The 21,659-nt window shown below is 35.7% G+C and overlaps 1 protein-coding gene across 1 annotated transcript in view; it reads left to right on the forward strand.

The window, feature by feature from the left end:
- Window positions 1-21,659, forward strand: part of UTP20 (UTP20 small subunit processome component) — a 75,284-nt gene that overhangs the window by 12,874 nt on the left and 40,751 nt on the right. The window contains exons 10-22 of the mRNA XM_087968186.1: window positions 1,066-1,200; window positions 2,322-2,399; window positions 7,937-8,115; window positions 9,450-9,605; window positions 10,314-10,402; window positions 11,347-11,452; window positions 13,357-13,507; window positions 14,318-14,380; window positions 15,239-15,379; window positions 16,592-16,668; window positions 18,757-18,836; window positions 19,285-19,528; window positions 20,208-20,423. Of these exons, the coding sequence (XP_087824312.1) occupies window positions 1,066-1,200; window positions 2,322-2,399; window positions 7,937-8,115; window positions 9,450-9,605; window positions 10,314-10,402; window positions 11,347-11,452; window positions 13,357-13,507; window positions 14,318-14,380; window positions 15,239-15,379; window positions 16,592-16,668; window positions 18,757-18,836; window positions 19,285-19,528; window positions 20,208-20,423 (1,715 nt within the window). The remainder of the gene's footprint in view (window positions 1-1,065; window positions 1,201-2,321; window positions 2,400-7,936; window positions 8,116-9,449; window positions 9,606-10,313; window positions 10,403-11,346; window positions 11,453-13,356; window positions 13,508-14,317; window positions 14,381-15,238; window positions 15,380-16,591; window positions 16,669-18,756; window positions 18,837-19,284; window positions 19,529-20,207; window positions 20,424-21,659) is intronic.

A 21,659-nucleotide genomic window follows, 5' to 3' on the forward strand; every position in this document is an offset into this window, starting at 1 on the left:
TTAATCTGATGCTCTTGGGGGGTATTTCTAAAGTGAAATGACAATTCTGGGAATATTAATTATTGTAGTCTGAATATATTTGACCAGCACCAGGTTGGGAAAGGCAGGCAAGCAGCATGACTTAACTGTTGTATAGGTTGTGTTGTGTTGTTGTATAGGTTGTGTTATATCCAATGATACTTGACATTATCCTGGAGAATTTTCAAAAGAATAAATCTTACTAATTATTTTATACAATCTGAAAAAAAAACTCTGTAGCCCTAGCTAGATTCTCTTTTATGAATGAAAGCAAATATATGTAATGTTGCAGGATCCAGTCTGGTTCGACTACCAGGTTTAGAGGTTTAGTCATCTGAGCTATCAGACTCGTGCTGGGGCCCATCCTCAGGGAACTTCTCTCTGCCAGAATGTGTGATCCTCTTTTCTTACACCTCACTGACTCTCTTATTATATTGTTGTGAAATATTGGCAGTATTGCTCCAGAAGGAAGAAGCAGCTGAGAGGAACATGACAATTGAAAGATTGAGAGATAGCCACAGCTCACAGTGTGATAGAATAGAACACTGAATAAGGTTGTCAGATAAGACAACATTTTCAGGTGAACAAATAACAAAAAGGTTTTAGACTTCATGGCTTTGGAAAGAAATGTTAAAAGACCCACATTTTGGAAAGAAAGCAAAGAAACATTTTAATTGTCACTAAAATTAGTCACATATAATGCTAGAATTGCCATTAGAACAAAAGGTTTCATTGAAAGAAATGTAGGCAAACTTGCATAATGTGTTTCTAAGTCCTAATGCAATTGGATTATCTTTTTAAATTTGTCATTCTTTTTTAGTCTCCATTTTGAGCCCATCTGCTGTAAATTTTCTGAGAAAAAGTGTTTTCATATAAAGGAATATTACAGTATTTTTTTAAATTTTCACATTGTGAGATTCTTTCTCTGTACTGTTATATATATGAAATAATGAGGGAAACAACACTATTGAAGCATATTTTTATATATTTTTATTTTGCCTGAATGTCTTAGAATTTTGAAAATCATTATTTGTTCTTCTATTCCAGACATTAACAAAAATAATAGATACATCTGAACTCACAGTGCCTTGTTGTGATTCCCTGCTTAAAGTTATTTCTGTTTTGCTTCTTCATGAGAATGTCTTATTGTCTGATTCTTTGGTGAAAGAAACTGTTGAAAAGGTAATAAGGTACCAAGTTAAATTAATATGTAAACTTTGGTAAAAGATCTAATGAACGTATGCCTGTTGTACTGTAATGTTTGTTTTGTATTTTTCTGGAATAGATCTAAATATTTCTGATAATAAATGCAAGTAGATGGGCATAAGTGACAAGTCTCATGTATCCTCAGTAATGGAAATGAACTATATGTGTATTGACTGAGGGAAAATGCATGATATGTGCTATTTAAGGAATTTGAGTTTTATGGCACCTTAAGGATTAAGACATTTATTATAATTGTTCATGGATCATGGTCTACTTTATCAAACGGAAAGTGCATCATCCAGAAAAGGAATGTTTCTGTATATACCAACCATTTGTTAACTTACCAACTTACTTTCACTGAAAAAACTGCCTAAATATATATGGAAAAGAATAAATGGGTACAAAACTGAAATGTCAACGATAAAAAAAAATCATTGGAAAATGGAACAAGGGGACAGTAACCATGCTACTTTTTGGGCCACAATTTTTTCCTGCAAAACATTTTTTGTAGTTCTGCATATTTGTGGGTGGTTGCATTTTAAATAAAAGACCACAGTCAATATAGCAGAAATGAAATGCATAAAAGCATTTCAACAGCAGCAAAAGATTGTGTCATTTCAAGGTACAGTGAAATATCAGGATAAATAAAATATTAGGTTTTAAAGCAGTAGGAAGATTTTTGCTCATATTTGTCTGGCCGAATATTAAATCTGCAGTTCATGGCTTATGAGAATTATTCCTCTAAATGTTTTTATTTTTTAATTTTAATTTTTAATTTTTAATGTTTTAAATTTACTTAGCTAAATGTTTTAGTTTTCTCCCTTGAGTTGGGGTTCTCGATCAACAGTGCCTGAATATGTAAAGAGCTGAAGACATAGTTTTGCATATTGACATGTCAGATTTTTTTCAGCCATTTCTTAGTGTGATCTGCAATGATGCTTTTGTATATGAATGCAGTTAATTCTGGAAAGATGCCCCTCATAAATCAGTGTTAACTTCAGTGATTACCTTTGGGCAAACTGTGCAGAATCAGTTTGAGAGTTCTTTGGAAAAATCATATTGAATCTGGACCGGTCCTTTGTTTTTCTTTTTAATAGGTCTTCAGAAGTGGATTTGAATGGTATTCTGTTTTGAATTTTTCTAAAGCGATGTTTCTGATGAAACAATTTGAAAAGGTAGGCAACTGTTTCAGCATATTTTCACCTGTGAGGAAACAATACAAGCATCTCAGTATATTGTTGAGTTTCAGTCCAAGCAGCCCTCTCCAACAATGTCAAATGCAGAGAGTTCTAATTCAGCCACAGGTTGCCCACCCATGTTTTAATTAACGTGAGGATTATGTGGAAGGAAGCTCAAGAAATGCCTATAGTCTGCAAAATCCAACAGCCATTGGTTAAGGGGATCCAGTGCCTAAGGCTGCATTTATTTGTTCTGAGATAGCTTTGTATTTATTCTATTCTTCATGTTTCAGTTAATAATAAAAATAAAATAATTGATTTATGCCAGATCCAAAATCTCAAAAGAATATCCTGGGTATGAAATTTGCACAGCTCACAACTATCAAATTAATAGCTGCTAGATTCTTGAAAATCTTGTTTAGAGATAATGCATGAATTTACTTAACATTAGCAACGTTTTATGCAGCGTATGTAAACATTCACAGAAGTGAGTAGTAAGAGCACTTCAGGTTTATGCACTTCATTATCCCAGTAAGCCCTGGGCTATTTCATAAAGAATGCCACTATTATTTCACAGTGCAGGAAGGGCTGAGGCTGGGGAACGCAAGTAGTTCTTGTCTTACAACCACAGTAGAGCCAAAAATTTCAATTGCTAAGCAAGACAGTTAAAGGAGTGGTGCCCCATTTTACAATCTCTTTTTCCTAGTTGAATCCTTGCAGATGTTAAGTGAATCATGAGATTGTTAAATGAAACTGACTTCCTCCATTGCCTTTGCTTATTGGAAGCCAGCTGGGAAAATTACAAATGGTAATCACATAAATACATGCCAGTTGGCAAGTGCCCAAATTTTAATCAGGTGGCCCTGGGGATGCTGCGACGGTTGTAAGTGTGAAAACTGGTTGTAAGTTGCTTTTATCAATGCCGTCGTAACTTCGAACAGTCACTGAGCAAATGGCTGTAAGTCGAGGACTACCTGTAGTGCTTACCATGACAGCTTGTGGAGGATGTAGCTTAGTGGGAGATGAATTGCAGAATTCCCTTGCCCAATTTATACATGCAGTTGCTTTTAGAGTGAACCGAATTTTTTAAACATTCAATAGCCTGAATAATAAGGGCCCTGCCCTGTACATCTTAGGAAGTTTAGTAAATTTTCTCAGGTCTACAATTTAAGCCTTGCCTCTGTCTCTTTAGGGGAGAGAACATCATTTCATGGGGTAGAAAAGTTTAGATGAACATTTATCATGAAGCAGTACAACACGGAAACAGCAGTATTATGAAGGGGGAGAGTGGGAGGAATATGAAATATGCAACCCGTGGAGATTTGCAGTTAGGTTAAGAATGTTAGAGGCTGACACAGAAATACAGAAATTCTAAATGTATCCCTTAGAGAGCAACTCATTTAATTTTGTTTTTACATTGAAATGTAGAGGTTGCTTTTAATAGATAAGGTAGTTCATTTAACTATTTTTTATCAAATAGTTTCCTCTGAGTCATGTTTGATTCCTGGAAACTTTGCTGATATGTTTCTTTTTTCTTTTTAACAAATTTTATTCAGTTTTTCACATTAAAAACAAAAATCTCTTTTTAGTGGACAACATGTTTCCGGGTCATCACCTTTACATACAAATATGACAGCAATTATACATTCATATATGCATACTTAATTCTATTATTACCTTTTCCATTCCAAATTTTCAGTAAGGAGAGAAACACACATTAATTCTAGCCTCTTTCATTAATCTCAATCGAAACATATTTTTGTTTCATTTCAATTATTTCAAATATAATCCTTTAATATTTATTTTAAAAATAAAGATAAACAATATGTGTTTGCCTAATAATAATAATAATAATAACAACAATAATAATAATAATAAAGGTTACCAATGTCTCTCCTTGCTTTTAATAGTCTATATTAACTTATTAATTTAGTTGGTTCTTTAGTCTGTCATATTCCCTTTCTATTACCCATTCTTTTTATAAATTCTAGATTAATACAAATTTTAATACTAAAGAAAAAAAAACTAGTATAGGTTTTCCCCCTTTTACTACTTTGAGTGTGACACCTCAATGAAAACCATTTTTAAGAAGTTATAATAATAATCATTACATCTTTTCATTTGGATTCCGCAGCATATTTTCCCTCCATAATTTTTAATAAGAGTTATCAGTATCTATATTACCCTATTTTCTAAATATTTTTAATTGCAGAAATATTCTTATTACCCCTTGTCACCCTGCAGAATCCCCTTTTTAATTCATCAACCATTATCTCTAAAAAAAACAATTTCTTTTCCACATTTTACTATTTTCATATTTCTTTATTTCATGCACCTGTTTCTTACTGCTTCCCCCCCCCTCTTTTCCCCATATCTTTTCTCATTCCAGTTTATATCCCTCTCTTTCTTAATATCTTCCTTTCCCCTTTTCTGCTGGATCTATCTGCCTTTCCCAACTTCACAGGTATTCCCCCTTTTGATTGCCTTCTTAAATCTCAACTTTTTAACCTTCTTTCTTTCCCCACTTCTTTGTAGTGTTCTTTGTGTTATTTGTCTATTTAAAATGTCTTCTTCTTGAGTCGACTCCTCCTCCTCTGAAGCTCTTTCTTCTTGTTCTTCAATCGCCATTTCCATTTTTTCTAACACAGAGCAAAGTTGATTCGCCTCTTTCCTGTAGTAATTCTCTCATACTTTTAAGTTCCATTTTTAATTCCTGAAGAGATATCATCATTACACACTCTTGTATTATATGATCGTTAAAGTCCAAAAAAAAACCAAAAAAAAAACCAACCACTTTTACTTTTCTTCTTTCTTCTTTCAATTTTCTAAAGTTCTCAATTATTCCAGCCCAGGGTCTATACCAAAAACATCAATCAATCAATCCCACAGTCAGTTTTTCCTTGCTTTTTTCTTTATTCTGGTTCTGCTTTCACTTTCTAAGATTCTTACTTTGTTTCAATATTTCTTTAATGTTATAGCCACACAAGTTCATTCAGAAACAGGATGCTTTCCCTTTTGTTTGAGCTCAAGTTTTTGTCAAAAGGTGGCACTCTCCATTATACAAAGTCTTCATCTTTTTCCCTATTTTTTTGTTTAGGTTTTTCGAACCTCAATATTCCAGCACAGTCCAGTCTCCAGTTTGTAAACTTTATTATTATTATTATTTGACAATCCCCCAACATTTTTGCCTGTTTATTGCCAAAATATAATCCAATTTGTTATATCTTTAGTTCCGCTTCTTCCTTTCCCGCACGCCCCTTCCAGCTTTTGCAAAAATATTTTCTTATTTTTTTCCTGTCCCTTTGTAATTTAGCCTCTCACTTTTCTTTTCTTAAAAATTCCAGGTTACCTTAATCCCAGGGTACTTTTGTTTAGTTGTATTGCCCAGTTGTCCTGGTTCAGCAAAAGGAAGATGCCGCGGCGGCACTTTCAATGGCAGCAGCCTCCTTTTTTCTCTTTCCTTCCCGAGGCAACGCAGGACTGGAGCCGCGCGGAGTCGCGCCAGCGGTAACAACTCCTGACAGCCCCAGCCGGATACCTCAGCGGAGCCCGGGCGGTGCGAGCCTCATTTCCTTGGGAGCTGGGAGAAGGCTGGCTGCTCCTTTCGGCTTCACGGGATTTGTTTCCACGGTGCTAAAAAGTGCCTCAGCCGCTGGCAGCCGCAGTGTTTCCCAATTACTATTTGCCGGCGTATAAGACGACCCGGCATATAAGACGACCCCCAATTGGAGGCATGTTTTTCAGGGCAAAAAAGTCATCTTATACGCCGGCAAATACGGTATTCCAGCACAGTCCAGTCTCCAATTTGTAAACTTTATTATTATTATTTTTTGACAATCTTAAGTCCAGCTTTATTTTATGCCTGTTTATTGCCAAAATATTTTAGTCCAATTTAGTTAAATCTTTAGTTCCAGCTTCTTCCTTTCCCGGTTCGAAGCCCTGCTTAGCTGTCAAAAATATTTTCTTATTTTTTTTCCTGTCCCTTTGTAATTTCACCGCTCACTTTTCTTTTCTTAAAAATTCCAGGTTACCTTAATCCCAGGGTACTTTTGTTTAGTTGTATTGCCCAGTTGTCCTGGTTCAGATGTTATCCACCTCTTTCTTCTCTCCTGCACAAATCTTAATCCAGCTGAATCCTCCTCTTCGGGGTGGCCATTTTAAACCACCGCTGCAGTCGTCTTCGGGGGAAAAAGACGAAGCCCAGGAGGGGAGATGCGGCTTCCCTCAACCTGGCTTGCGGCTTCCCCTTTCTCCACCGCCCCTCCAAGGCAGCTTCAGCCCCTTATCATGATGATCGGGGCTCTCCAACAAAAGAGCACAGACCATAGCCGCAGAGAGTCACGATCTACGGTCCGTCAGCGAGGAGGCTCTGCCTTCTTCCCCGCTGATATGTTTCTTTATCATCAGAGCTTTCCTGGTTTTTTATTTAAATTGTTCAGTCTATTCTATAGCCCTTGAATTTCTTATTAGCTTCTCTCTACATTTTCATTTAGAAACCAGTAGGGTGTGGCTAAGTAATTGCACTTCCCCGAAGTTGCTTTTAGACCTTGAAAGATTTGACTAAAGAAGATGAGCAGTGTAGCTGCCTGATTAGAATTGCTAAGAATTAAGCAGTGTAAACTTTTGATGTATATAAATAAATGATATAAAATAGGAAGGAAAGCACACATTAATGCCCACGTATTAAATCCTTCACCTAAGGCATAATGGACAACGTGTAGCCTTCCAGCTATGTTTTTGCCACTCCCAAGTTCCCTCTAAAATGCATCTCTAATATAGCAGCACAACAGTCATTTATTATTGTGATTTCCCCCCCTTTGCTCTCTGACAGCCAAAATGGTGAAAAAAAATCATTTTGAAGCCTTTGGAACATATAGCATATCTGTTTTCTATACATCTCCCCAAATCCACCCCTAAGGATTCTTGAAGATTAAAAATAATGGCACACATACATAGGCATTTCCATAGATATTGTGAGCCCCAGATTTAAAAAAAATGCTGCACCTGGTTTGGAAGATTATAGAATACTCTTGGTAAGCTGATAGAATTAAATAAGACTAACTTCTATGTTTATGTGGAAAACTGGCTTCCTGATTCTGATGTATTTATGTCCTAGCTTGAAAAGTCTTGTATAGGAAGTCCTTGGCTTGACTTTGGACTATAGTTGAGCTCAAAATTTATGTTGCTAAGCGAGACATTGTTAAGTGACTTTTGCCCCATTTTATGGCATTTCTTGGCACAGTTGTTAAGCAAATCACTGCAATTGTTAACTTAGTAACACAGTTATTAAAAGAATCTGGCTTCCCCATTGACTCTGCTCCTCTGAAGGTCGCAAAAGGTGATTACATGACCCCGGGACATTGCAACTATCATAAATATGAGTCAGTTGCCAAGTGCCTGAATTTTTATGATATGACAATAGGGATGCTGCAGTGGTCATAAATCACTTTTTTTTCGTGTCGTTGCAACTTCGAACAGTCATTAAATGAACTGTTGTAAGTCACGGACTACCTGTACTGTCTTGTTCTTTTTAGCAATTCCTTCCCAGCCTCCTTGAATATATTGAGCACTGTATCTATAGCGATGATGCTATGAAGCAGCAAGTGGCCTTAGCAGTTCTCTCTAGACTTATCCTAAAGAAAGCAGAACCTCCCTCTGTTGGATCAATGGCATATGAGAAGTATCCTCTTGTTTTTGCAGAATCAGCTAAAGGGTATGTATGTCTTAACCTTATCTGGAATTACACAAATGATGTTCCTCAGAACTTGTTAACTAAGGTTAGCTAGTCCAGCAAATGATTTGTTTTAACACCTGATAAAGATTCTTTAACTCCCATTTTGGTTTAGTTGTTTTGCAATTGCTACATTAAAACAGGAGTGGCATTAATTGGATCATCATCTTGCTGCAGTTCTATCAGTACTAAAAATCATGCATTTCTATTAACCCAATTTGAAGTGGAAGATACCTGTTGACAAGGCTGTTCTAAGCCAGTGATAAGCCAGTGATAATCTGGCCCTTAGCACTATTGATTGTGTTGATGCATTAATCTTCAGTGTTGGGTCAATGTCATAATTTCATATTTTAAAATGCCTTATTTCGCAACCACATTTGCAGTGGGCACCAATTGGGATCAATTGTTAAGTAAAGTGATTGCAAGACAATAAGTCTTACTTCAGCTTTCCTTTGCTTTACAGATTTGCAAAGGTTGTAAATGCAAGGAGTAGTCATAAAGTTGCTTTTTAAAGTCACTATTGTAACTGAATGGTTGTTAAACAAAGCAGTTGTTATCTAGGATGAACTGTATGGGTAATTAATTCATTTTGAATATTTCTCAGGTTGTGTTGCTACTTTCTAGTTCAAATATCACCCTTTATGAATCAGAATGCAAGTTCATGTATCATTCAACTCCATAATGAAAGGCAAACTATGCAAATTAGCTTTCTACTGAAACCCAAAGCAGTTGTTGGTTTTTAGATTTTTTTAAAATCCTGCCTTTATTATTTTGTACAAATAACTCAAGGCAGCAAACATATCTAATACTCCTTCCTCCTTCCATTTTTCCCACAACAAAAAATCTTGAGGTGAGGTGAGTTGAAACAGTGATTGACCCAAAGTCACCTAGCTAGCTTTCATCCCAGTTGCGAAACTAAAACTCTGTTTACTGGTTTCTAGCCTGCTGCTTTAACCACTAGACTAAACTGGTCTGTTCATACTTAATAAGCATATTGGCTTGGCTCATTTTTAACTATTAGCATGAGTTTGTATATCACACTAAATAAAAAAACAAACAGTGATCCATGAAGCAGATCAAAATTTTTATAATAAAGAAAACAAGAATTAAAGTTCCAAAAGTGTAGGTCCCTAATCTGTTCTTTTGTGCTAGATAATGTATGTATGTATGTATGTATTGGAGAGATCTTCGTTGGGCTCGTGGCTAGGTTGCAAATTATAGTGGAAAGCATAATCTCTAAAATCTGATAACTTTGAAATAACATAGTGCAAACAATTTCATGTAACTGTTATAGCATCCATTCAATTTTATTTTAGGATGAGTAGAAGATATTTGAGAAGTAAGAAGATGGGAGAAAAAGAAGAGAAGACTGTGCTTGATCATATTCTGTCTTGCATCAGATTCCCCACAAGTAGAAACACAGCTGATATTTCACAATCCTGGGCAGCCCTTGTAGTTCTTCCGCATATAAGGCAACTATAAATCACCTTGGCTTATTTTTGACTTCTTTCCACATACTGGAGTACATGTATTATAACTGATGTGTAGATCTTGGGACTTACTCTTCTGCTTTCTAGAACATCATCAACTAGAAACAGGAAGTTAGAAATAGTAAAATAACCCCAAATACTTTGCTGGCTAAACGACTATTTAGAAATCCAACAGTTGAAAGTCAAGATCATTTGCAGTATTGCTAATGATACTGTGCCTGAGCACATTTCCTGGATTTATTACTGATCCCTTGTTGCCTCTATTATTACTCAGAAGCTGTTTGCAGTCCTGCTCTTTCTTATTTTTCAAATAAGTTATTTTCAAAGACCCACTAATTTTGCAAAATAGACATCTTAATTTGGAGTTGCATGTAAAGAGAACTAGACACATCTGACAATGTTATCTTTAATCTGGTACTCTTAGTTTTCCATACAGCTTTGAATGGATAGCTAAACATAATGTTATAATTCTCAATCCAAATTGTCCAGGGCAAATTACAAATTTTCTCTCTTCTAATGCTCTCTAATTTTCTTTCTCCTTTATTAGAATTCACTACTTCTATTTCTTTTTTGATGATTTGGGGTACATTGGAGGGTAAAATAAAATCACAGTTCAAGGGTGAAATTCAGAAATGAATTCTTAGCCTTCAGTAAAATTATAACTTATGTTTGCATTTACATGTTTGACAGGCCACTTGTGAAAGAAAAAATCACACCAATGTTTACAAGGTTCTTTGAGAGTCTCTTTGCTGCCCTTGATAAAGGACAGTTCTGCAAAGGTTAGCTCTTTAGATTAACCTGTTCTTTCTTTGTGAGCGTCAAGTAAAATAAATGTGATCTGTATTCTTCCCTGATTCTTCCCCCTCCCCCACTTTGTAGAAATGTGGTTAATTTTGACTGCTGTTGGATTGATACTCCCTTATTTGTCCAGATTTTTAAAAAAACTTTGCCTTTCCAACGTGATCCCTGGAGGTAACTGCGGTTGCCAATATGTTTCTTGGCACCGTCCAGTTCCCTCCCTTTTTGAATTCAATTTTTCTGTTTTTTAATTTAAAAAAATTTATGGGTAGTCAGCTTGCTCCAGTAATCACTAATCTCAAGTGTAGCCTGCATTTCCAACTGTGCATTTTGGTCCTGCATGAATCCCAGAATCGTTCTTAGAAAAACATTTGGGGGTTGCAGCCCAATGCTTTATTTGCCTTCTAATAGAAACATAATTTGCAATCAGCCTCACTATAATGACAGTCATTTCTGAAGTACTCATAAAATGCTCTCAAAATTCCAAATGTGCCTGTTGGCCAGAAAAAGTTTTTATTTGTTTGATTGGCCAAATCTGCTGTTTCAATGCTTTGGTTTGCTTTTAATACAGTATTAATTAGTTGAGATAAATAAATAACAGTACTGGACAAGTTTATATGGGAAAAGCTTTGTTCTTACAGCTACTTATTTTTATTCTCTGTATAGGATTGGCTTCAGCTTTTCTTACTCAAATCAATGTCCAGATCTTTGATAATCATACTTACTTGGTTCATGTCTAAGCAATATGTTAGACTTTTGCTGTGCATTTAATTTACCTTATGAAATTTTGTTAATATTTTTTCATATTTATATTTAGGTGGTGTGTTTTGTAAGAAATTGAAATATATTTTATTTTTATAACTTTTAAAGTATTTCTGAAATAGGCATATGGACTAAGACACAAATTTGTTTTTCATTTTCTCAGGAAACTTGTTTGTGGCTTGTCAAGCTGTGAGTACGCTTCTTAGTTTAGTGGAATCTTTGGAAATTTTAGAAATGTTACCAGTGGAACGCATAAAGACTTTATTGATGTATGTATAATAGGAAAATATTTCCCTGTGAAATAGCAACTCTAGCTGAAGTGAGCTTATTTTATTCTATATTGTTACCCAAAACTAGGTTGAAGTTTCTGTGACAGGAAAATATATATTGATTAGAAATGAAAGGTAATCCTCGGGATATGGCAACAGGTGGGCTGGGATTTTTGCTGTTATGTGATGAAGTCATAAAGCACTATGTCGTGTGGCTGCATCACTTTATGATCACAATCCCGGACAGTCCTAGTTGCTGTGAAAACCCCAAGATGTGTGAGTTGTTAAGTGGGAAGAGGTGGAATTCCAAGGTAGTGGGCACGGGAATGCTACATGGGGGTTGAAGAGACATGGGAAGAGCATGGGAGGGCCAGTGCAGACTGCTTGTGAGTCATAAGAAGCTGGGGGACTTGCATGAGCCAGGAGATGGTGCAACCAAGAAAAAAAAGCGGAAGGGAATTAGCAGAGTGACTCGTGGCCTTTCCTGCTGGTTTTCCTATTTCTTGTGGGAAATTGGGAAGGTCACAAATAGCAATCATGTGACCATGGCTCCCTGCAGCTGCCATTGCAATCATAATTGCAACTATGGTTACGGGGATGCTGCATTGGCCAGATTTTTTTTCCAGCACTCCTGTAATGGTTGCTGAAAAAATGGGCGTAAGTCAAGGACTACTTTTACTGTGTTTAATATTTACATGTTTATTGCTAGACCTAACATCTGTTGAAACTCCTTTTTTACATGGAACATGTAAAAGACACAATTGGTATTTATGTTATACAGCAGAGACGGGACTTTTCTTTCCCAGAAGAAATGCATTCCCCAAGGTTAATAATCAGACTACTGAAAAAAAGAAAAGACTTTATGGTAGAAATTCCAACTATTGTAAAAAGTCCTTGGAAATCTAGCTGTGCTGGGAAAAGTAGAAAATTGCATCTCTGTATTTAAAGGGTTCAGTTCCCATAGGCTTGAAGTTTTAGGTAAAAATGATATGGAGCAAAATTCAAGAGGCTTATACTGAATCCTGTAATGGGGCATATCAACTTGCTGCTTCATGAGCTTTATTTTAATTTTGTCATCAATTGTGCTTAGGTTTCATTGTCATTGCCATCTTGCCTGTCACTGATGTGCATATTAGTGATATCAGCATCATTAGCAACAGATAAAACATTTGTTCTGTAAGATATGGGTTCTCTACAGGTTACTGATAACCTGAGAACCAGTGTGGTAAAATAATATAAGACTAAGATGCAAATAATAAAGTGCAGTTTTACCCTGGCATAAACTTAATAGATGGCATTAAAGCAAGCATGTTGTGCTGTCATTTAAATTTTCAATATGAGGGATAAAACATAATTGTATAGCGATATTGTAAGGATTAAGATTTAGTAATGCAGGATAAGATCTTAAATATTTGAAAGTAGACAGCAGAATTGCTGTATTTGCTTACTGCTACTATATTGAATTTATCCTCCATTTTCTTGGAGGCTATCATATAAGATTCCGTGCTTAGAGGATGCTAGAGCCAACTTGACATCTTGTTTGGTCCCTTCCATTAAAACTGGCCAGTTAATGTCCATGTATCTTTACTTATACTTGTTTTCCTTTTTTCTCCTATCCCCAACTTTGTTGTAGTTAGTTGCTAAGTCATGACCAATTCTTCACAGTCTCATGGACCATAACATGCCAGGCCACCCTGTCTTCCATTTTCTCCTAGAGTTTGCCTAAATTCATGTTCATTGCATGAATGCCACTGTCTAGCCATCCTTTTTTTGGTACCACATCACTAAGAATGTAAGATGATTTTTATAGAAAGCCTGGGGTTGAGTTAAGACAATAATAAAGTAAAATAATGTAAACTCATATTTTTGAAATATATCTTGATTACTGTTTTCTTTTTCCTTAGGACATTTCCTTCAGAACTGTCTGCCTTACTATTGGCTGATCTCTATTTTACAAGATTAGCATTGTGTGATTATCATGAACACTTATCTAAAGAGACTCTGATGGAATTATTTTCTAAATTGCAATTCAATATTTCTTCCAGTGTACCTAAAGTAAGCTGATCTCCAACTGATTTATTTTTTTTGCTTTTCCACTCTTCTTTCCTGCTTCACAAAGAGTCACTACTGCAGAATATGCAGTAAAACTGCAGCAATGCAACCAGCAGTCTGTGGTATCTAATGTGTTCTCACCCTCTTGTCAATTTAGTGTCGCACACATAATACTTGTTAAATGCCCTCTGGCACTACTCAGATGAACAAGAATGGTCTTTGGCAAAGACTCAAAAAATCAGGACACAGAACAAATATTGGAGGATATTTAAATCTCTCTGATCCATTCACGGATTTTAAGGATAGCTATTTGCAAGAAAATCAGTTTGAGGGGGTGAATAAAAGATGAAATTGTAAAACATGAATTCCTATTAAAATATGATTCCATCCGGAATTTGTAATTGTACTACTTTTTCCCCATGATACTAATATATTGCAATTTCTTTAAAATGTAGAAATGGATATTAATTTTTTTACTTCCTTATACTGACTTCTACTTTCTTTCCTTTTGTCTACATCTGATGTAACAGATTTTGATATAAATTAAATTATTAGTCTGAAAGATCTTGTTCATCACTTGTTCGCAAAAAAAACCACCCTATTTAAGTATGGAAGGTAACAAGAAAGAAATACATATGTTGTATTGGGAATATATTATTTCTATCCAAGTAATTTGAAGTTTTCATAATTCCTAACTTTAGGGATATTGCCTAAAGCTCATAGAAGATAAAGCCAAAATATTTGGAGACACAGGTTATCTATTGTTGACTTATATATTATTAAATGAATTAATGAAGTGTATCTTTGGAACAGGTGCGACTGCTAACCATAAGGATTTTAAGTCATTTTGATGACCTGCTTTCAACAGGAACTAAGGTAATGTTTCAAATTGTAATTTAGTGCAACAAATGGTACAGCATTCATGCAGAAAGAGGCTTCTCCAGTGTTCCCAAAACTGCTAAAATTTCAGTGATAGATAAAACATAGTAATAGGTCTAGTAGTGTTAACTTATATTTCTGAATGTTGGTATGCCATTATTTTTGGTGAATTTAGAGCTTGCACTTGGTGAAGGTTTGATTTCTGTAAATACTTTATACATTAGTAGATTTTCTTTTTTCAATAATGAATTGCTAGGAAGAGCTCTGATTTAAATTTAGGGTGGTGTGTGTTTTTTTTTTCCCCTGGTTGAAAAAAGTATTTGATGTGATTCATATCCATGCATTGAGTTTCTTTTCACTGAATGTTTTTTAACATAGTGCAGGGATGTTAAACTCAGGGCCCTGGGACCAGATCTGGCCCACGGGATGCTTAGATCTGGCCCCTGGGACCACCCTGGAAACAGCAAAGGACCAGCCCGTGGTGCCTCTGCCACATACGACCCTCCCAAGCTCCATTTTCACTGGCAGAGGGCTGCAGGAAGCCGTGGCAGCCGAAAATGGAGCTTGGGAACCCATTTTCACTGGCAGAGCACTTGGGCCACCACAGGCACCACCAACACGAATGACATCAAGCTCACCCTGACCGCATCCCCTGCCCCCAAAGTCAAACACAACCCTGATATGGCCTTCAATGAAATTGAGTTTGATAAATGGCAGAAACTATGGGAAATAAATTATAAATTAACAATATCGACAGCATATAAAGAAAATTTGTACAAGATGTTTTATATGGCACTTTGCACCAGCAAAATTGGCAAAGATGTTTCTCATGCATTTTTCCCCTTATTTGCTTAGGATGTGGGGTCATTTGGTATGTTGCTTCAAGCTGAACTTGTGCCAGCAAATATCAATGATTATCGTGAGAAGCTGCTCTACCTGAGTAAGCTGAGACATGATTTGGTGTGCTCCAGGATCCCCGAGGGAGCTTTGCAGGAGGTAAAAATGTCCTTTGTGAAAAGTATTAGCATAATTGCATTTTCCTACTAGCAGATCATGCAGTTTTTGTATATTATCATAATGGCTTTAATAATATGATGAAGATCCAGGATTTCCATGGAATATAGAGATTATAGCCATCTCTATTTTTATTTTCTGATCAGATAAATTTGTGGGCATGTGGAGGTATCAGGTAATGATTAATTTATGTTAGCAATTAGGTTTCAAATCAAGGGCAATTATTCTGTTCTTTTTAAGGCAAATACATTTATCTTTATTTGATTACAGTAGCTTATCTCTGGTAAGTCTGAAATACTATTTTCATTTTCTTCACCAAATGTCTGTCAAATTGGTCAGATGTTTGCAGGAGGGCACTCAGTATTGCATAGACTACTAGGCTGAAGTGGGATTCAGTGCATTTTCCCTTTATAACATAGATCACATTTACACGGAGCACCTGGTGGTATTGTGGCTTCATTTACTGTACTAGCTGGTTAAACATTGAAAAAAACATCCATTAATCATAGTCCATAACCACAGTATGTTACTGGTCAAATGGTTTAGTATAAGCTGGCATGTCATCCAAAATTTGGTTAAGAATTAACTTCTAAGACTTCTAAGAAAACAGCTATTGATACAAGAGTGGCTACATAGGTAGCTAATAAAGGAGAATATTATATATGTAACCCAAGAGTTCAGGAAAAAAGTCCACTATTTTTACTAGAATTTAAGAAAATTCACAAAATTAAAGCATTGAATACTAATATACTGATAGTATTTAAGAAGAATATCTTTGTAGAATGATCTTGTTAAATGTACTGTGTTTCTCATATAATAAGGCCGGGTCTTATTTTTTTTTTGAGCCCCGAAAAAATGGCTAGGCCGTCTTTTCGGGGATGACTTAATTCCCCCCCTTGCATCTTTGGGCGGGCGGACGGCTTGGATGTTGACCTCGGTGTATCGGGGTCAACGCAGGCAGCACCATATCTGGGTGTGCAACAAAAGTACTTCCTAACGGCAAGCCCCCCCACCATTCCCCCCCATTTCGCATGTTTTAATATAGGCCTTAATATGGGGGGAGGGGCTTAATTTCATTTCATGCCTATAAAACATGCTGGGACTTCCTATTGGGGGAGGCCGTATTGTTGGAGAAACGGTATAATAGTGGCGGTTTTGAAAGAGGCAATCAAACATTTTAGCATGTTATTCTAGGTGCCTCTTCGGTATTTACTGGGAATGCTTTATATCAACTTTAGTCCACTGTGGGAACCTGTGATTGAGCTTATAAGGTAAGTCTTTGTTTTTTCAAGGAAAAGAGCAAATTGGGTATTGTGGTTAAGGATTCTGATTCTGGTCAGCCCTGAGCCATGGGATCTCACTGGGTGATGTGAGATCAGTCCCACATCCTTTATTGTGGTAATTGTAGGAAAGAATATAGTATATGTCACTTTGAATTTCTGAAAGAAAAGCAAATATAGTTCTACAATTCTATAGTTATAAATAAGGACAAAAATCAATTGTATATACCTGTGAATTAAGTGGCGTGGAGAGTTAGTTTAATGTGCTAATGAAATAAGTGTCTTATTTCTGGTGAGACTGTTGAATATGCCATTATTTTGAAGGAGGGGATAATTATCATTGTTCAGCCTATGAGAAATATGACTTTATTTTTGGCTTACTATTTTCTGGCACCTGGGTGGGTTTATTTTTACTGTAGTAGATGATCGATATAATATGAATCATGATCTATATGATATGAATAGACAGCATATAATGCTTGAGTTAACTTGAAATCCTAGTTTCCACATCCATCATGAAGATACTATTTCAGAATTGCATTTGTTTTTTTGCTGCATCTACATATTTGCAGTTCTACCTGACTTGTCCATGAAAACTGTTTTGTTTCATAAATGAATTTACTCTTACAGAATTATGTTGGTTCCACCCATATACATTAGAATGTGACCTCAAAGTCTTTTGTTCAGCTTGAGTCTGGGAGAAAATGAATGATGCCAAACATTTGTGGGAAGGAAATTTACTTAATGAGCAGATGTTTGAGAAGTGAAGGAGGCAGTTTCATGTTTGTGGCAGTGCAGTTTAAGGACTCCTTGCACAATCAAAGGGTGGAGAACAAAGATCCTCATCCCTCTCTGTAATTGAGTTTCTGGGTGGAAAGGATCTCCTTTCTTATTCACATATGACGAACATCTAGCAGGCTGAATCCAAGGAGCTTTTCCATGAGTGGAGATGAGGAAAGAGCTGAAATCCCAGTTGCACAATAATGTAATGAATAATAAGTACCATAACTCTCAGAAGTAGCTGGCTGAACTTCCAGAATTTCTTTCACTGACATTGCTCACTAAATGATTTCCCACTCTTGTCCCTGCATATCTGTGTTGTGGATAAATCACTCTAAGTTCCTTCTTGCGAGTTACCCTTAATAATTAACCAAAAACGTAATTAACCAAAAATGTAATTAAACACGCACGTATGTATGTATATATGTATGTAATTATAATTACATTTTTGGTTAGTTATTAAGGCAACTCACAAGAAGAAATTTAGAGTGTATATGTATATACCCTTAAATCAAACTATCAGGCAAATTAGACAAATTACTTTATGAAGGATCCTACTACTGAATTCTCCAGTTTAGCTGAAAATCTACTCTTCTCTAGAGTGTATTTAAGCTACAATGACCAAATTAAGGACAAAACTGAAAATGGGCAAATTTAAAAGAATTCCATAAGGATGTTTATGTTTATAACTTTGCTTTACAAAGGAAAATTCAAGAGCAAAACCAAGAAAACAAATACTTAAATAAATTTAAAGTATAGTTTTCTGAAATAAAGAGCTGCCCTTTCTGATAAAGAACATGTGGTCACTGAAATTTAAGCATATGCTGAAAAATGACCACAAATAAAAAGAAAAAAAAAATCAGTTCACTGTGCAAAAGAAAACTGAACAAGCAGAAACTTTTTAAAAAGAAAAGAATTAAAAACTAATCCCAACATGGTGGCTTTTTTCCTTCTCTTTGTGACTTAATGAAGCACCACTTCCTGAATATTTTAGTGCCATCATTCTCATGTTAAACTACTTTGCATTTTTGAAACAAATCAGATTATGGAATGATATGAGCAAGTTAGATATATTTTTCAGATTTTTTTATGCTTCTGTTTTTCAAAAATACAGCAAAATGATTTTGGACTGTGATACAATCTTATTGTGATAGAATAGGAATAAAGCCCTATAAATTAAGAAAAGAACCTTGCAAAATAGTTTATTTTCTGTGAAGGAAAGAAGACATGCCTATATGATAGTTAACAGTTGATTTATTCAGTTACCTTTTTAAAAAAATAAAATCCCTTTTTAATTAGGTCCCATGCAGATGAAATGGAAAACAAACTATTCTGGAAAGTTTATTATGAACATTTGGAAAAGGCTGTATCTTTTGCTGGTAAGACATTGTCATATAAAAGACTCAATAATGATTGAGGCAAGGCCCAATCTGCTTGTTAACTAAGCGAATAGTGTCTGACTTTGTACTCTTCAGGAATTTTCTCCCCTGCCCCCTCTGTCTCTCTCAGGTTCCAGTGGCAAAACAGGCATGCTTGTGCAGTGATCTGGAATTGTTGCTTGAGGTTTTATTTTTTTCTTTTCTGTCCCAAAGAACACAAAACAATATTGATAGGAGGCCTCAATTTCTGGAAGTACCCAATTTTCTGAGCCTGCTGCAGAACCCCAGTGATTGAACAGTATTCACTAAAGTAGAACTCTTAAATTTTAACTTTAAAAAAATATCTTTTTTTACAATAAATATATTTCTGTATATTTACAGTAATAGATTAGCTGGCATGACTAAAAAGATTTTGTTTTTAATGCTTATTTTGGTGATTTTTCCATAGAAAAAGAGCTACGTAATGAGTTAGAAGAAGAATCAAAAAATGTTACGGATGTTGGAAGTGAGGAAATCTATCAGCATCATGTCAGAGCTTTGTATGATGAGCAATTGAAATGTCAGACATGCTGTTATGAGAGAACGGATCATACAAACTTTAGGTTTCTCCTTTGGAAAGCAATGTCAAGATTTGCATACAGAGTGGAATCCAGGTCAAGAGAACTTTCTCCACTTCTACTAAGATTTATTAAGTAAGTGAGGATTTTTATGGAAGAAATATTTATACATATATGTTTCACAAACACTGTTGGAAATACTTGGTTACTCTTAAATAAACATAAGCAATTTTTCAATTAAATCATATGATGGAATAGTTCATATTATGACTTATCAACAAGGAAGTCTGGCTGTACTTGCTGCTTCCCCCACCCCAAGCACTCATGACAAACAGACCATGGTGTGTAATGGACTGTGAGAATAACTTTTAGGAATAGGAGCAAGACCTGCAACCAAGACATTGATTAGATAAGTGAAATATAAGTCCAAAGCAGAAATGCAGTTTTGAGAAAATGTCTGAGACCTGATTCTCCCCAGTTCTCTTGTAGATAAAGGCACGGGGGCTGGGGAGCTGCATTCAGGTGTGTAAGATTCTGTTACTCTAACACTATAATAAAAGTAGTTTATTATAGCTTTGTTTCCTAGTTGGTCTGCTATGAAGTGCAATATCAATAGGAAAAGTAAAGAGTCTGTCGGGCGCTTGTGTGCATAACACAGACATTAAAACAGAGGAAGAGGTAGGGCCACGAAGAGTAACAGTGATACAACTTACTATTTACTGAGTTATTATTTACTGAGGCACAAATAAGTCCCTAGAATAAATTGAAAAAGGATAGGTAGGAAGACTAACTCTTGCATTTTGTTTTGTTACAGCATTGAGTATTATCCTGCTGATTCACAAATAGCCCCAGTGCAAGATCTTAGAAAGAAAAGCAGTTGTAGTGAGGATGTAAAAGATCTTCCAGAGAAAATGGATCTTCATGACACAACTGAGGATGAGTCATATGATTTTGAAGAAGAGAAGCAAACTTCTGAAGGCCAAATGACTGAAGAGATGCCAAAAAAGAAAACCAGAAGAGCTGCAACCAAGTATGTTTGTCTTAACTGCAATGAAAATTATAAGGGTTTTCTTCAAAACTTGTAAGAAACCCTGCATTTAAATATCATTTAGCTTGTAGTTCTTGTTATTCAATCCCTAACATGCCTTGCATAGTTTCTTAATTCTTTCTTTCTCCAGTCATTAGAATATGTAAAAGGAGAACATTTTAGTCATATGTGGATTAGGCTCACAATTTAGGTTCAGTAATGTTGATTTGTTAAACAAGTCCATGATTTAATGTAACATGATTCCAGTGATGGATCAGAGACAAAGTGAAAGGAGTTCACATTTATTGTGGATAACCCTTAAAAAACCTGGGTGCTCCTTATCTGTATGATGAGCAGGAAGCAGCAGAATGGAATATTTTGCAATTAAATAATTCAAAATTTGGAAAGATGTATGCAAATATTGTATATACTGTCCTCTTTTAGTTTATATAGTTTGGATTGAAAAAGTGAGAAAATTTAAGGAATAGTTTTGAAGGTGAAAGAGGCAACAAAAACAGGTTTATTGTTCAATGTTTAAAAATTTAAGATTATTTCGGCAGGCAATACCAACCCCATGAAATTTCAGCAGAAATTGAAATAGTGGTAGTTTTATCATTTTAAGCTTAAAATTTTACTGCAGTCAAGAAATCATGAAAGAGTCATAAAAGAATGTTCATGTCTTCTGACTTACTAGTTGGTGTTCATGGATGCATTCTGCCAGTCTCCTGCCTGTTTGTCCTATGTAGTCATTACATTGTATGTTGTAGATTAGAGTTCCCCAACCTTTCCGGTTTTGCGGACCAGCAGGTGGGGAGAGGAGTTGGTTGCTCGTGCAAGTGGGGATGTGTGCTTGCGCTCACTAATCTCTTACATGAACAGCTCAAGGCTCGGGTTTGGGACCCCTGTTGTAGATGCCTTCTGTTTTTTTCTGTTGGGGCTGCTAGGTTTTTGGTTTACTTAGGTGTTTTGAAGGGCTTTAAGTTAACTTGTGTATTACATGAATTCCTTTTGGTTGTGATAGTCTGTTGGTAGTTTCTGAGATGTTTTTGACATATATGGCAGCATTACTCTTTTAAGGGCTTGATTTGCTTGTGCTGTATTGGGTTGAATGTCAGGCACTTTTTGATGAAGTTGTGTGGATATCCATTTTGTTGGAATATGTTGCATAGATGCTCTGTTTCCTTTTTCTGCTGTTCAGAGTTGCTGCAGTGAGTTTGTGCTTGTCTAAATAAAGTTCTT

This window comes from Notechis scutatus, chromosome 6 (assembly GCF_049901735.1).
Source record: "Notechis scutatus isolate UNSWTSFEM ecotype Mainland chromosome 6, rNotScu1.2, whole genome shotgun sequence".
Lineage (NCBI taxonomy): Eukaryota > Metazoa > Chordata > Lepidosauria > Squamata > Elapidae > Notechis > Notechis scutatus.